The 16,833-nt window shown below is 32.2% G+C and overlaps 1 protein-coding gene across 11 annotated transcripts in view; it reads right to left on the bottom strand.

Annotated features, from left to right (window-relative positions):
- SGCZ (sarcoglycan zeta) overlaps window positions 1-16,833 on the bottom strand; it is a 348,739-nt gene that overhangs the window by 134,604 nt on the left and 197,302 nt on the right. For 9 of the 11 annotated variants that reach the window (XR_004306978.1, XR_004306979.1, XR_004306977.1 and 6 more), the window contains one exon: window positions 10,460-10,654. Coding sequence is in view for 8 of the 11 variants with exons in the window: in XM_032444281.1 (XP_032300172.1) it covers window positions 10,460-10,654 (195 nt within the window). In the remaining 3 variants the exon portion in view is untranslated. Of the gene's footprint in view, window positions 1-10,459; window positions 10,660-16,833 lie in introns of those variants that run through there. The other 2 variants (XM_032444284.1, XM_032444283.1) reach the window with 2 other exon arrangements.

The raw sequence follows: 16,833 nt of genomic DNA, 5'->3' as shown, positions 1-16,833 counted from the left end.
GATTCTCAATTCCTTTTCTCTTTAATTTCTAAAACCTTTCAACTAACAAAAGCTTGTTTCCATAAAGCTTATTAACACCAGAAACACTTGCTAATTTATAGTAGGTTTTTTTTGTTTGTTTGTATGTTTGTTTACTACCCTGAAGGCAGAGTAGGGCTAAAAAGTCTGACAAAAATCCACAGAATACCACCAAAAAATCAAGTGTTTTCTGATAGCCAAAAGCTTCTTTTTACCAATATTGAAATTAAGGACTTCATTGTTCAATAATCAATCTTAATAAAAGAAAAAATGTTTCTACTTCACCAAAGGAAATTCTCTTCTTACTCAAACAGCATAAATGAGAAAATAATGTGCTTGAGAAATAAATAAACCTGTACTTCATTATATTCCTTCACTGCAATCAAACCATCTTGCACTCATTCCCTCTAATGCCAAGAGGAAAGCACACACTCTAAAATTCTGGTAACTTACATTTTTATATGAAATTTTTAAAATGTTTCTCGCAAAACAGACAGAACATTAATTAATTTTAGTTAATTAAAATTAAATAATAATTTTACATAATTTCTGTTAAGTAATTTTATATATATATATATATATATATATATATATATCAGTGTGCAGTTCGTACATTAGGAGTTTGCTAAATGATAAAGCAATACTCCAGTAAACAATTTCAGAACAAAGTATTGCAAAACACTTAAACGATGTTTGCTCAGATGTATCCTTGAGAATTTCTGACAGCGAATATTTATTGCTTGGCTGAATATTTCAGCCAAATTGTTTGAGGAACTCAGATCACACTGTACTCTATGGCATAATCCATATGTATTTTCATATTCATTGAAGCAATGATTTAAGAATGTTTGAAATCATTATATAGCTTGCCTTTATAAGCCTCCTCAATCAAAATTTGTATCATGTAATTCATCATACTCTTGCTTTACATAAGTAATTCAGTTCACACTTGAACTTTAGAGTATCTAAAATCATTTTACTCATTTATACCATGATTCAGAAATCCATAATTCCCTTCTGACTATGAAAATGTTTTGTTTTTTTTTTTTAAATTTGTATAGTAATAAAGACCCTCATCTGCCATTAAATTGTATTTTCTTGAACGTAAATGCTTTGCTAAGCCTCAGTGAGCCATAGATTATGGCATTAATAAATCTTAAAATAGGAGCATCTGTGGCCCTTCAGCAGTTTGGCTAAATCTCAGGTAACAATTAATAACAGAACATTTTATTTTCCACATTTCATAGTAAGAACTAGAGGTCAGAACATACCCATTAAAAGTAAGAAGTGATGAGAGCACGCTCCCCCAGGCTTACATGGACTTTAGTGGTCCACCTCATTCCATTTACATTCTAGAAAAGAGTATAAACCTTTTGTAACCGTGACGAAGGGAATTCCTCAGTAGCTAAATGTAGATAGGATTTCTTCAGAGAGAATAGAGACACAGGGTAGCCAAGAAAAAAGGAAAAAAAGTACACAGCTTTACTCTCATACTGAGTAAAATCATGCTAATGTTGCTTTTATTTCTAAAAACAGTAAAAAAGGCTTAGGGTAAAGCTTGATCTCTATCCCAGTGTTTTATTTCTGCTTTAATTCTTCTCATTTCCAACCCATCCTTAAGGAGATCTATTCACTAAATGGCAAAATGGAAACAGCTCATTTCAGTTATCTCTGTGTAGTAACTGCAGCTGAAGTATCCACAACAATCATTTCTTTTGAAGAAGTTTTCTTTCCTGAACAAGAAAGAATAACAAGACTTCCCATCACAGTGACTGAAATGGAAAATAAAAAAAGCACTGTCTGCCCTCCTGGTTCTTTCCACTAAAACGTCTAAGATACCACAGAGGGAAAATAAATAAATAAATAAATAATAGTTGAACACCACTGGATTCTATCTTGAGTAATTCCACCATCTTTTAATTTTAAAATCATATGGCTCTTCCAATAAACTAGTTGCTCTTTTAAGAATACTAATATATTCATCTAAAAATTACACACAAGACATTGATAATAAGTAGTCAAGCTAGGTACTGAATCATAAAGTAATTAAAAACACTTTGCAAATCATTCAAAAATTAGAGCAAGACAACATACAGCTAAGCATAAAAAACACCCTCCCCCTTTTTACTCAGCCGTTCAATTACAGAGTAGGAAAGAAAACAAAAGGATGAATAGAATAGAAAACTCAAAACCTAAACAATTTATACCTCTATGTACAGAAAAGCTTATAAAAGTCTGCCCAAAATCACAGGCAAATTTTTATTTTCTTAATTATTCACATTGCACATTTCTTCCTGTTATGTAACTACTGCAAACAGAACAAGTTCATTTGGTAAAAAAAAAATTCAAGCATGCATTTTAACAAATAATTTGACAATAACTATTTCAAGCAAATGCTTTTTTATTCTTTATTGCCACTTCATCTAATGGAGCAAACACATTGTAGTCTCCTCTACTGCTCCCCTGTAGAATGCCCAGATTTCAAACATGGCTTAAATGAATTGTATATACCTAAAAACAATTAATAAAATGAGAAAAGAGCCTGTGCAGCATTAAAACAAACAAACAAACAAACAAAAAACCTCATTGCAAATGACAAAATATAGTTCTGGTTGTTTGTTTTATTTGAGAGTTAATAAATTTGAAATTCTCAACATTCTTAGAGGAATCTCCTCATTATTTATTAAACTTAACTGCATTGCTATAGCACAATGGAAAGCGCTGCAACGATAGCAGAGTATCAAGGTCCGAGGCTGTAGGAAGTAAAGATATGCTCAAATGCAACAACTATGAGCACAGAAATAAAAAAGAAATAAGCTACTCACCTTAAAAAAGCCACAGATACTCAGCAGCCTCCAGGAAGATACCCCTACCTCCACTGCCAATCCTTAAATGACATATGGGAAAGGGTGGATACTGGCTCTGCCCTTCCAGTCACTCAGGTGTATTTGATGCAGCTGAGTTCCCCTGGGTTGGCCCTGCCTTCCCACCAAGTGCTCAATCACTGTTTCAATCTCTGATTTAGCATTTCATGATAAGTATATGGCTAAGTATAAAGAAATTTACTCTGAGTTTCTCAAGATCAGAGCTGAACTGAATGCTTGATTAGCATGATGGGCACATGCCACACTGTATCCAATCTGTTGTATGTAATAATGAATCTTTAGTCAAGATGCATTAGACCAGATCTGTCTAGAAAACTCAGCCAAATTTCTTTTCCAGTCAAGATCCTTTGTATTACTTCAATCTGTTAGTTGTTCCACTAATTGTATTGCTGCTGGAAATATCATTTATATTCTACTTTTGCAAGATTTCTTTTTATTTTTTGATTGTATCACAAATACAGTAAAGTATGAATGCCAGACATATATCTCAAATCCCACTAGTACTGCACATTTGGGCAAAGGTATTTTTAATTCTTCTGTTAGTCCCTTGAAGACCACACACACACATTATTCACAGTTCTGATAAAAAGTTGGTACTGTTGTATGACTTCCACTTAAAACATTTAATTTCAGCAATCAAACCCACATGAGACTCAAACTTCACATTCAATATTCTGACTAATAAGAAAAATGATCTGATATATATGATACATTTCATACATATATATATCCTATTCTTTCTCATCTTTCTATTTCTTATTTATTAAAACTTGCATATGTCCTAGGTCTAATTTTGATCACAGATGCTCCTGGACATATTGATTTTAGGATGGAAGTTGTGTACAAGTGAATATAGGATTCCAAGCGCAGACTGTAATTTATTACCATACTGCATAACCATATAAATCATAAAAATAGAAGGGAAAGAAGATACCATGACATTTCATTATTCATACAGATTGTTTCCGTCTTTAAGCAACTAAAGCTTGAAAAAGTGATTTGATATCTTTCTAATTGCTCCTAAAGCATTGCTGTTTGCCCAGAACTATAAAATTAATTTAGAATTTAGACTGCTTTATTTGCCCTATTTGTGACAAAGACAGCCACAGACTCATCAGGCTTTTTTCTTTTTCATCTACTGAGTTTGTGTTGTTAATGTTTCTGAACTCTAATAAGCAAAATTAACATTTTTTCTTTTCCTTCCAGTTAAAAATGAATTCACATCAATAATTCTCTACAAATTATCTGCTATTCAAGAAACAAAATTGAGCTCATCTAAGTCTGCTTTCTTTGCTAAACTTTTAGGAATTCAAAATAATCTTTTCTTGAAAGACTCACTTTTATGTCATATTATATTTCACATGAAACACTAATAAAAACCAGTAATGGAAAGGAAGTTAATTCCATTTTCATGAGAGAAAATATTTGGTAAAGTTTCCTGATATACTTGTTCTGACCTATTTATTCAGTGAATTGCTGTCCAATAAACACTGTGCACTCAGCTAAAACACATTATTATTTAATAGAAGGTAAACCTCCACCAACTGAATATCAATACAAATAAATGAATATAAATATGATAAATAAAATATTCATTTCACCTAACCTATCACAAAGTTTGAAGTTGATGTTGTTTTATTTTAAACTCTCCATAGTAACAATAAGCGTTTACTTCAAATATCAAAACTCACAAAAAAAATATTGTGTGAATGTTACCTTAACTGTAGCAAATGGTCAATGATAGAGGCCAACTCACTTTTTTTTTTTTTTTTTTTTTTTTGAGACATAAGGAAATTTATCTTCGACATACCAGGATGGCTCACCTAGGGTAAAGAGTCATGTTACACATCTCTGCTTCTTGTACTCTTAATAAGTTTTATTGCTTCATGAAAGAAATCTGAAGCAGTGAAAAATGAAACAAACAAACAAACAAAAAAACTACTGACCTTGAACAGGCAAATAACTTCTTGTTCTCAATACTTATTTGCAAAATAAACATTGTATATGGGCAATTTTCCCCAAGCACTCAAGTTTTAGATACTACAGGATGATTTACCAAAGCTGTAAATACAAGACTGTGATAAAATTGAATAATAATAATAAAAATTGTGTCTGCAGAAAAATCCAATTTTTACAGCATTCAGTAGAGTGTGAATTATTTAGTCCCATTTTTCTGTAAGGAACTTTACTAATATTCTGCTATTAAATCTGCATAACTAAATAAATATAAAAATGAAAAATCCACATTTCCTTATTCAAAGATAATTTGTAACAATAACAAAAAACACTGAATTCTGAAGATACAGATCTCAGGAACAAAATAAAATATTTAAAAGATGCATTCATGCATCAAAAATAAATAAACAAATAGATAAATAGAAACAGAACCCTCCATAATTCGCACGTAAAATGAAAATAATTCACAGTTGCTAATAAGTCTTGCTGAATAGTAGTTTTTTAGATAATACCCTCCTAATTTTTAAAAGGAAGATGTGTTTGCACACGATGCCTTGTACTGTAAAATATCTAACCAATACATGTGATGTTAGGCTATTTGTGGGATCTGTTGTCATGCATGTATGTTAAAAATAATAGATGTATATTTTATTTCAGATTAGCTAGCTAGCTAGCCTTCAGGCTGTGGGTTCAAAGATGTTGATGTCTTCATTTTCATGAAAAAAAAAAAAAAAAAAGGAAGGAAAAGAAAGAAGCAAGGAGGTAACAGAAAAGATTTGTAGAAATTATTTAGGATTCCGCACATTAGTCTCTGAACCGCAAATGAAGCCTACACTATACTAGAACCAATAGGTTAGAATGGAATTTGTATTTTCCCTGTAAGATCTAGAAAAGGAGGTAAAAACACTAGATAGCATTTGAAATACTTGAAACAAATTCATTATTGTAGTTTGAACAGCAACTACATATGCAACACACTCAAAACAGGACAAAAGTAAGTTCTCACATCCTTTTTCATTCCGAAGGAAAGACAACATAAGATTTGCCCCAAAAGCCACCAGTTCCATAAGGCTGTGCTATCACACAAAAGTTTAGAAGTGAAATTAGAAACAGTACATAGTCAATTAAATAAATAACAATCTGTGCGTGTATGTATGTTGGTATCAGCAAATTTTTGCTAGCTTTTAATTTTCTAAACTTTTTTCAAAGCAATTATAAATCTGAGCAGAAAATATCCTTATAAGAATATACAAATATTTTATAGGAATTTTCAATAAAATTTATCATAGGGATGATATCTAAAATTTGGGGTTAAAAGATAAGACAGAACTCATATCTATTAAATAGGAATATCTGAAATCCAACCAGAAGGTTGGATAACTTACCTATATTACGATTTACGTATGATCAATGTGGAAGACTGTATGAATTTGAATCTTGGTTCCTGATATCTTGACTAAGTCTATTAATCATTAATAATTAATTATTTTATTGTATGCTCTGGACTGGAAAAAAAAGGGAAACACAAGTTGTCTTGTATTCATCCCCAGGTGCTACATCAGGTTCTTGAAAACTAAAAGTTTGAGGACTGTGGAGTAACGGATTTCAACCAAGATTTGTTCCTCTGAAAATGAGACCTTTCTACAGTTTAAGTTAATAACAACACATGAAACTACTACTACTGAAATAAATGAAATATGCAGATGTGACAACGTATTTATTAAAAATGCAGCAGCCAATACCATCCTGTCATAATACTACTTATTCAAAACCTAAAAACCAACTGCAGCCTTTGTAAATGAAAGATGTCTGTTTGTCAAACAAGCAAATTATTATCAAGAAGAGATAAATACAGTTATAATTAATCTAGTTCATACATTTCAAATGCTAATCTGCTACAAATGAGATGTCTCAACAAAAATCAGCTAAGACATGGAAAAATTCTTCTTGTTGTTTCCATTTAGAAGTGTACTGTCATGAGCAAATTGTATGTTTATAAGCCCCAATAACACTGAAAGTCAAATATCTGAAAGATTTCCTTGCTCTTCAGCAACAACAACAACAACAACAACAAAAAGCAGCACAGCACAAGAAAATGAACTTGTCTGGTCTACAGATTTTTGTATTGCCTAAAGACCCACTTTAAGAGCCATAATCCTGGAGGAATATAGGGGCAAAATATAATGATGCAGAGATTATTTAATAGTTGCATGCATCTGCACATGCAATCATATAAAAGGAAGGCCTGATTGGCATGTGCATCTTAGGGCAAGCATTCAAACATTATGCAACCTAGCTGCTATCAAAATACAGAGCCGGAGCTAAGCAGTCAACTAGCAGAGTATGGGAGCTTCAAGTACATGACAGGAAATCCAAAGCTGCTCATGCTCTGCACATGTTTGAATCTGAATAGAAGTTCAAAGTTTATGTAAGAAATAATTTCTGTTTCAAACTAAATTATGAGTTGCCTCATTCCTGATTGTAAAAATAATTCACTCAGTGCAATTGGAAAGAGGGTTGTTTATCATGTATCAATACAGAGATAGTATGCCATGAGAGCAGAAAAAATTGACTGCAACAGTGCAAGCAACTACAGCAACAGAAAATACCTGAACGGTACAACTGCATTCTTACATGTGTAACACAACAAGCATATCTTCCCATACAACGATTTCTAGCTGGAATGCGGAATATGAAGACAAAAAACTAGTGATACAACCAAAACCTGTAAACAATTTGTTTCTGGTATTATCTAGCATATATATATATTTGAGTCACAGACCAAAACAGCAGGGATTCCTACTATTACACTTTTTTAAAATTCAATAAAACCCAACATCAATGTAAAGTTGTATTAATTAATACAATTAATACAATTAAATAACGTAATATCAAATAGACAATAATATCAAATGACAACTTTGTGTGTACTTGAAAACATGTAAATGCACTGGTATTAAATACCTTCCACAGTCAGAAAGAAGACTCAAAGTATGATGCTGGTTGTCTCAAGTCACTTCACAATGTCACTTCAGAGAAGAGGATTATCTGAATTTCCTCTTTTAAAGTGTATTTTTAAATAACTTTTACAAGCAAAGTTGTTATATTCATAAAATTCCTCTACTAAAAAAAAATCTACAATTTCAACTCAGAAAGGTGTAAATTGTGCCAACTGGCCAGTAGCTTCAGCTGAAAAGTTAAAAATAGAAAGTCAGCAGTAAGCACACTGGCACAACTGTCAGGCAGCAATGACAAGCCCATGCCCTGGCTTTTTGTGAACCCTTTAGTTCCTTCAGACTTGACAGAAATTTCCCAGAAGTGCTCAAGTGTGCATATTTGTAGACATAAGTGTAAAGATTTTACTAATTATTTTAATGTAACCATCTTATATCAATCAATCCTTCAACCCATACGGAGACATTAATCTGAATACTAACCAGTAAATTACATACCAGGATTAGAATATGGGTATTTTTCAATGGAAAAATAACAAAATGATCCAAAACTAACAACAGGATCTGAAGAAAAGATGTTAATACAAGCGGAAGAAAATACGGACAGATGTTCTCATTCTTTTGGCTTTAAGTGATATCATATATATACAGTTATAATCTAAAGCTTTATATCATTAAATTATTTATCAATTACAATCTTTTTAAACAATTCCTTAGTAAATAAGTACGTTATAAGATATATTAATATAAAATATGAGCATTCATTTTTATGTCATAAACTGCTTATCCATATTACATGTTCTGTTTTCTGAAATAGTTTAACCACAGATCATTGTACGAATATAAAAGTTGGAAGGCAAAATATTAGTCCTATAGCAATGCATTTTGTTAAACAAAACCAGGAAATATTTTGATGTGAAATACTTGATTTTTTAAAAAACAGGAAAGGGGGAAAAAAAAAAAAAAAAAAAAAAAAGGAGGGCAAAGGTGTTCTGTTAGTCTCAATTACAAAACTCTTTGGAAATAGTTTCAAACCCCTTACTATCAGCAGGGTCACCACTAGATCAGGCTGCCCAGAGCCACATCAAGCCTGGCCTTGAATGCCTCCAGGCACTGCAAGGCCACCAAGAGGTCTCCCCAGAGCCTTCTTTAGTCTCTGTAGCGTGAAAGGTCAAACATTTCTCAGGTATGGAAGCAGCAGTCCCAAATGTTTTATTGTAATGTAATCTTTCATACAAAGAAAAACACTGCACTATTATTTAAAACATCTTCTTAACGTTTTTAATTTTCTATGATTAATTATCTTCTGGATAAATATCTGACTGTTTTGCTGAAGACAACAGTTAACCTAATCATGCTCCTAATACGAACAGCAAAAGCCTATGTAGATGTCACGCTTTGCAAGTATGTTATGCTAGAAGAAATAGAAATAAACAAAAACTTCTATCAAATTCTCCAGTTCATGAATATTGAAGTCATACAGTTGTCAAAACATGAATACAATATACTTATCCACTGTTGGAAACTGTATAATAGTCTCCCCAGGCAATGATCTCATGTAATCCTTTGAATTATGGAGCATTATCAGGTGTAGAACAGACGTATTTAACTCTGGTTTTTGGTAGTTTTATATTTCCCAGAAACCAACAGAGAACTGAAATGTGTGACGCAAATCAAAAGGTTGCTTCTGAAGGTCAAAATTGAGAGAGAGAAACTACACTGATTATAGTATAATCTCCATTTTAATATCCTGATACACCAAAAGAGACTGTATCACAGTCAGTAAGAGAACATACCTACCACCTTTACTTGACTAAAGCTTTGGGAACAGCTGGGCAGATAACATTCTCAACTAACACAGATATTTTATCAGGTTGGTGTACATTTGAAGTACAGACACTAAAAAATTTCATTGTTATAATAGTTTCCAGATGAAGAACAACTCATAAAAACCTTTAGCTTTTATACCCACCAACCTGATCTAACCAATATCAAAACTGGTTTTCTGTAATCTAGGTGAAACAGAGTTCAAAGGACCAGTAAATTCAAAAAATAGTAATGACTTAAACTGAAAGCATGCTCCCAGGTTGAACTCAGCTAACTCATTTTTCTCTTCAGAAAAAAATATAGCATACAGGACAGACAGAACAAACTCCTACTGATCACTCTCTGTAGTGGCAAGTAACCAACAGACACTTAGATCAGCCAAAATACACTTTTCCATGGGAAAATCTAAGATCCAGGTACATTTTTGGAGGATATAGTTAACAAATCAGAATCAGAGTATAAAAGATGCATAATGTGGCTTGGGTTATAAGGAATCTTTTAAAAGTTAATCTAGTTCCAACTTCCCTGCCATGGGCAGGGTTGTCATCCACTAGATTGGGCTGCTCCGGACCCCACTCAACTGGGCCTAAAATATCTTCAGGGTCAGAACATCCATAGCTTCTCTGAGCAACCTGTTCTAGTGTCTAAAATATGGCAACGTTGCACTTATATCAGAATATATGAAAACATATAAGCATAAGTAGTATGTGCCATTTCTAATCCAAAAATTCAGGATTTCTGCATAATGTGAGAAAGATATTTGAAACTACAATTTATTACTAAAAGAAATAGGATACATAAAGTCACTGTAATACTTACCACTGTGAAATTCATAACCTTCAAAATCCATATTGTCATTGCTAAGTTAACAATCATGGTAACCAACAGCAGAAGTACAAAGAAGTATAAGCACCTCTTTCGCCATCCATAAATCCCTACTGGGTAAAATTGAGGATTTTCAGTCCTTGGAAGGCTGTTCTGCTGTGTTGCTAAAATATACTGCTCTCGGGTCATCTGGAAAAAAAAAAAAAAAAGAAAGAAAGAAAGAAAGAAATAGGTAACAGACAATGAGAGCTCTGTATTTTACAGATTTTATTACATGAAGATTATCTGGAAAACATACTGCAGTCAGTTTCTATGGGCACAGAAGGGATGTATTAGTTAGGAAGAAGCCATATGTCTATAAACTAAGTACTTAGTAGAATCTGGTGTATTTCACCACTTACGCCCCAAAGGTGTAAAGAATTGAAGTATTCTATGTCTCATAATCTACTTCTGAAGCCCATTTTAATGTCTGTGAGGTCTAACCCTATTCACAGCAAAAATGTTTACATCATTTATTAAGAAATCATGTTACTCTTTCCTAAATTTTTTTCATTATTTCATTCAACTTTCTTTTCACTTAATTTCCAGAACACTAAAAGAGCAAAATTACTTCAATACTTTTAAAACATGAGCTGCATGAATCTCATTAAACCAATGTAACTTGACAGTATATCAAAAACTGTTCACCCACAAAAAAAGAAATCTGATTGGTACATTACATATACAATTTATTTACATACAGATATATTAACATGTATTTAATGATATTTGTACAGGTAAAATAGAGGAAATATGAAATGATCACTGACAATATTAAATGACACAAGAGGGTCTCAAACAAATAAAATTTAAGTGCTCCTTCAACTTTTACTATCTTAAAATTGTAAACTGAAGGTGCGCATATTGCTTATGAGCAGTATAGATGCACATGATAGAAAAATGAAAAAATTCAAATTTAGCTAATATACATGAAATACATAATTCAATAAGTACAATGAAATTAAAAAAAATTCTTATGCTGCCCTAAATGTCAGAAACAACACAACAGAAACGATCACAGCTCTGTAAACTATTTAATCACATCACAGCTGAATATTTATCAGCTAAATATATATATATATATATATACTCCCATATTTCTTTTTATCTTTTCAAGTATGACAACAAACACAAAACTGATTGATCATAGAATATAGAATATGATATCTAGATTATAGTCATGCTGATGATCTTGACTATAGACATTTTGGTCCACCATGTGCTATTGGAATAGATACCTCAGATGAGAACAATTACTGAATGTAGCAGATGTATTCTACATTTTCAAACTTCTATTTTACTATTTAGAACACTTATGTCTTACAAAGCCAATCTTTCAAAACAAAAACAAACAAACAAAACAAAAGACCAGCAAAATACACAGGGAAGATAAGCAGGGAAGATAAGGAGCAAATAAACTGTATCAAGACAATGAAATTGTTGGTATAATTGTTAAAGTTAGGGTAGCAACCTACTTAAAAAGTATTAATGAAACCATTTAGAACAGTTATACCTTGCAAAGAATTCTCTAGACAAACACAAGTTTGTCTTAATGGCTAACATTTCTTCTCTAATGCCTGGGGGGAAAAAAAAAAATCAGACTCAAAACTAAGGAAAGGGGGGGGGGGGGGAAGAAAAAAGAAAGAAAAAAAAATAGAATTGTTGTTCTTAATTACAAATTTGTTAGTCTGACACATAAGAAACAGTCCAGTATTTGCTGTTAATGATAAGGGGAATTAATTACACCTCTGGCTTGTTAATTATTGGAGAATAATTCTATATTGTTTGGGTTTTTTTCTTTTTTTTTTAAGTCAAAAAAGACTTCCAGCTCTCACTCAGCTCTACATATACTTTAAACCATCCCTGATTCCATTCATCCTGAACTTTTGAAAAATTCACTCAAGAATACAAACATGTAAGATGATTTTCATCAGTTTACTTATGAAGTAAAAAATACAAAGGAGGAGGAGTAAAAGACACATTTGGATAGTATAATCTTAAACTGTAGAGCTGGGATGCTAAACACTTAGTAAACAGAAACAGCAGAGGTTATTAGAGAATGTTTACAAGTGTTGATATGACTTATGCCTGTTTGTAAATCAGGCAATTCAATAAAGACTGATGTCTCTGTGAGAATGGGGTAATGTAGGTGGAAACAAAAAATTGTTAATAAATTATTTGCAAGAACGATAATGTTTTTTCAGAGATGAAACATGCATTCTTCTTTCATACTCTAAAAGCATAAAGCACTTTATTAACAAGATCTCTGTCAGCATTATTGCACATGTGAGGAGTACAAGCTCAGGAGGGAGAGGAATAAATCTTTCTATAGACAAGATAAACCTGTAAAAAGACTGAAGAGCTGAATTATTTACATTCATTCCACTACCTTTCAATTTGGCATTTCTTTCTGTGTTTTGTTTTGTTGTTTTTGTTGTTGCTGTTTGAGGCAATATAAATTTGAAGGCACTGCAAATAGAGCTAGTCTAAAAATTCTTCTAGTTCACGTTCTCAATTTCATTTTAGTTTTCTGAGAAGCCTAAGTTGAATGTCTCAAGAGTTCCAAAAACCCCGCAGCAAATGCTGTAATTTGGATTGTTTAGAGACAGAAAGTTCTCTAATCTGACCTAGATTTTCTGCTAGTGTCAGCTAACAGAATTCACTTGGCAGTCCTTCGTATTAAACAAGCCTTTATACTCCTATCTTTGAGAAAAGAATTATTCAGTAGCAGGTTAAAAAGTGTTTTTAAAAGCCTGTCTACATTCCCAAGAGCGTAGAACTGAATTAACAATGTTACTGAATGTTTGAAACATCAGTACAATGATCAGAAGTAGTTCGAAATTTTCAGTGAAGACTGCTTTTATTGAAATCATTGGAATTTAACCATTCAATAAATTCCCAATAAAACGGGAGACGAAATATTATCAGACACTGTCAAATATGTCGGATGACTGATAAAATTGTTTCCTCTTCCTTTCCCCTTTCCATTTCTTTTCCTTTCTTTTGTTCTTTCTATAGAATTTTCAACATTTTAAAAATATTCAACATTAAGAATTCCAACATGTTTTATTCGCTATATTTACATTTGAAACAAAAATAAAGCATGAAATCTCTTACATTATTATTCTTTTACAAAATACAATTTTCATGATATTTTTAACAGGAATTACCAGCACAGGCATATCAAGAAGTATATCTCTATAAATTATTTAGTACTTCTATTATAAATTGAAATGTTTATTAAAACTACAAGCAGTTTTCACATCTCAAATAATATTATTTAGCAACATATAAAAAATTAAGTAAATATCTGATTTGACATATACAAACCCCGTACCTTTGGGTACTCTTAACACCGAGCAGAAAAAGATAAAAACCAACATGATTTTTTTTTAACCTCAATTACTGTAATTGTAGCCTGCCACATGACTCTGGTTTGAAGTATCTCCACTACTGGTTAATTCTCTGGGCATTATTTTCTTAATTTGTGGGCATGATGAAGTCTTTACAGGAACTCTAAAATACACAATTATAGTACGACTGTCACTGGATCAAGACACATTCTGCTGTTGTAAGGAATGTATTATCAATCAGATAACTTGTACTAATAAAGAGAAGGAAGAAAATTTGTAGCATATAATTAGCAGGGAAAAAATCTACACATCTGAGTTGAAAGAGGGAAAAAAAGACACCAAAAGCAGACTGCATAACCAGCCATAGCTCAGGACATCATATAGACAAATTTGTCAGAAGTTGGTTCTTCCCAGTCACTCTGACAGTGATATAACTTATGATATCCAATTCATGATGCGTTCACCTCTCACTTCTGGTTACATTACAGCCTGTCATTCATTGTTTCCACTCTACATGGTATTAGAATATAACTAAGATTACAATTAAAACATAACTTTAATAATGAAGCTTTGCTTTATGTTGTCAATTAAAATTCCTTTTATTTGTTTATTTATTTTGCTAAGTTAATGGAATTAGATTACCACAGAGACTTCATTACAGCCATAGACAGGACAGCAGCAGCTGAGGTATGCATGCAGTTTTCTCCCTATGATATCTGTCCTCACTAAACAGTTATTTCAATAATTGTCTATGTAAGGACAATAACTATTTCCATCTTGAATATTGTCCTCCAGTAAAATAATCACTTCACAAAAATGGATGGAAATGAGCCGGTCCTATTACCACTATCATTTAGTAGGAACATTTAAGGCTGTTCTGTATTTAATGCATTTAATTGTAATATTCATTGCTCAATGAAGTTCCCAGCATGTTAGTAAGAATAAATAATCTGACATGAAAAGAATCATATTTCCCCACTACTCTGTGATTTGAAAAATTTCTAAATAGCTGAAAAGAATTTGACAGAAAAACAATTAAGACCAGTATCCAACATATTTTCCTTAATCTTATAGTCTTCCCTTGACATCAACTATCAGCATCCCTGAAGACAGACTAATGAAGTAGACAGTACTTTCAATTAAGTCAGTAAGAATATCCATGTATGAATACAGCTCACACATACACAGTATATCACAGTGTAAATTTATCCTGTTCAACACAACATAAAGTATGATTAATACACCCATGAATTCTGATATGCATTAAAAAAAAAAAAAAAAAAAGATGAGCAGAAAGGAGCAAGGACAGAAATTCACATTACATTCAATTTTTACAACTATTTCCGACCTTATTCTTGCCCTTGCCTACAGTGTCAAGAACTCAGAGGAAGCAGAGAACTCAAAACAAATTAGAGATTCTTAATTCTGTAAAGGGCATAGAAAGAAACAGGTATAAGCAGAAAGTGAGGAGAGAGACGTGGTAAAAAGAAGCATATTAAATCCACATGAAGAATACAGAATAAGAAAAACTGATGATTTATTTGTACTTCACATATGGGAAGATTCCGGGGAACATGATTATGTGAAGTCTTGATCCAGAGGGGAAAAAAAAAAAAAAAAAAACCCCAAAAAACAACTTATTTGCATTTGTTGCTCTCAGAGAAGCAAAAGACCATATAGCTCAAACTAGAGACACTAGGACAGTAAGAAGCATAAAATACACGTGGCTGTGTTAAAAGACAGAGAGGTAGGCAGGTTTATGACATGGCAATGCAGGTAGAGATTTTTACATACTTTCCTGAAACTAGAAATGAAGATTAAATGAAACTCATCCCATACAGACTGTGTTCTCCCTGGCATGAGAAAGACGACAACTCAGTATAGTTTGATGAAGAGAAGACTGACTGGAATGAAACAAAAGAAGTTACTTTTCTAAAAACTGAGAAGATACTGAAGCAGTATCCAGCAACTATTCCAATTGGTCTTGTGAGGTACTAGCAAGCACAGCTGTAAGAAGGAAGGAAAACTCTGGAACTATATTGAACCAGCTTTAAGAAGAAGAGCCAGTGTGCAGCTGCACACTGCAAAAAGGTAGGATCAGCAAAATAGAAAGCTGAAAAAAATGAAATACTGATTAGCTGTAGTACTCAAATGTCATTAGTCAGTAAGTTCACAAGAACCGAATAATTAAAGAAAATTAGTCACAGTAAAATGTCAAAAACTCCTAACAGTTTAGAAGAAAAGACAGGAAAAAAAAAGATACAATTTTGTACATACTAATGTGAAAGATTGCTAACAGCTATAAAAAGAAAGAACAACATGCAGATGTCCTAAAGCAGTCTGTTCTATTCCCACGAGTGATTCATACTAGAATTTGTAAATAATTAGATGTTCATGGACAAGGGCAAAAGTGAACAAGCAGTGAGGAATATTCACATGATCAAATCAGCGTAGTTACGCAAGGAAAGATTGTACAGAAAGAAAAAAAAAAAAAAAAAAAAGCTCTAAAAAAGGAAAAGAGACAACCAAAGATTAAAAAACAAAACAAACAAACAAAAAACTAATTTTACAGTAAACAAAGGAAGATAAGCCAATTATTCACTCTTAAACCTAACAAGATTAAGCTAATTCTCTGTATTTTGAGGAACCAGCTAGAGCATCAGCAGAAAAAAACCTTATGTATATGCTAGTATACATATACATATGTATATAAGTATATGCTAGCATATACATATAAGTATATGCTAGAAGTGAGCAAAAACCAACTCTAGATCTAGATCATTCATGAAACTTCTTGAAGCAGCTAGAATTGGCAGTGACACATTAAAATATAAAATAAACAAATAAAAAGGAAGATATTTCTTCAATAGTTTATCACTTTATTATTCTGTCCTATCAATAAGCAAAAGCTTCACCAGTTTCATTTAGATAACAACTTAATGTCAATCTTCAAAGTTTATTTAACTAGTTTGACAG

This window comes from Coturnix japonica, chromosome 4 (assembly GCF_001577835.2).
Source record: "Coturnix japonica isolate 7356 chromosome 4, Coturnix japonica 2.1, whole genome shotgun sequence".
Lineage (NCBI taxonomy): Eukaryota > Metazoa > Chordata > Aves > Galliformes > Phasianidae > Coturnix > Coturnix japonica.
This window is presented reverse-complemented; position numbering and strand designations above follow the sequence as displayed.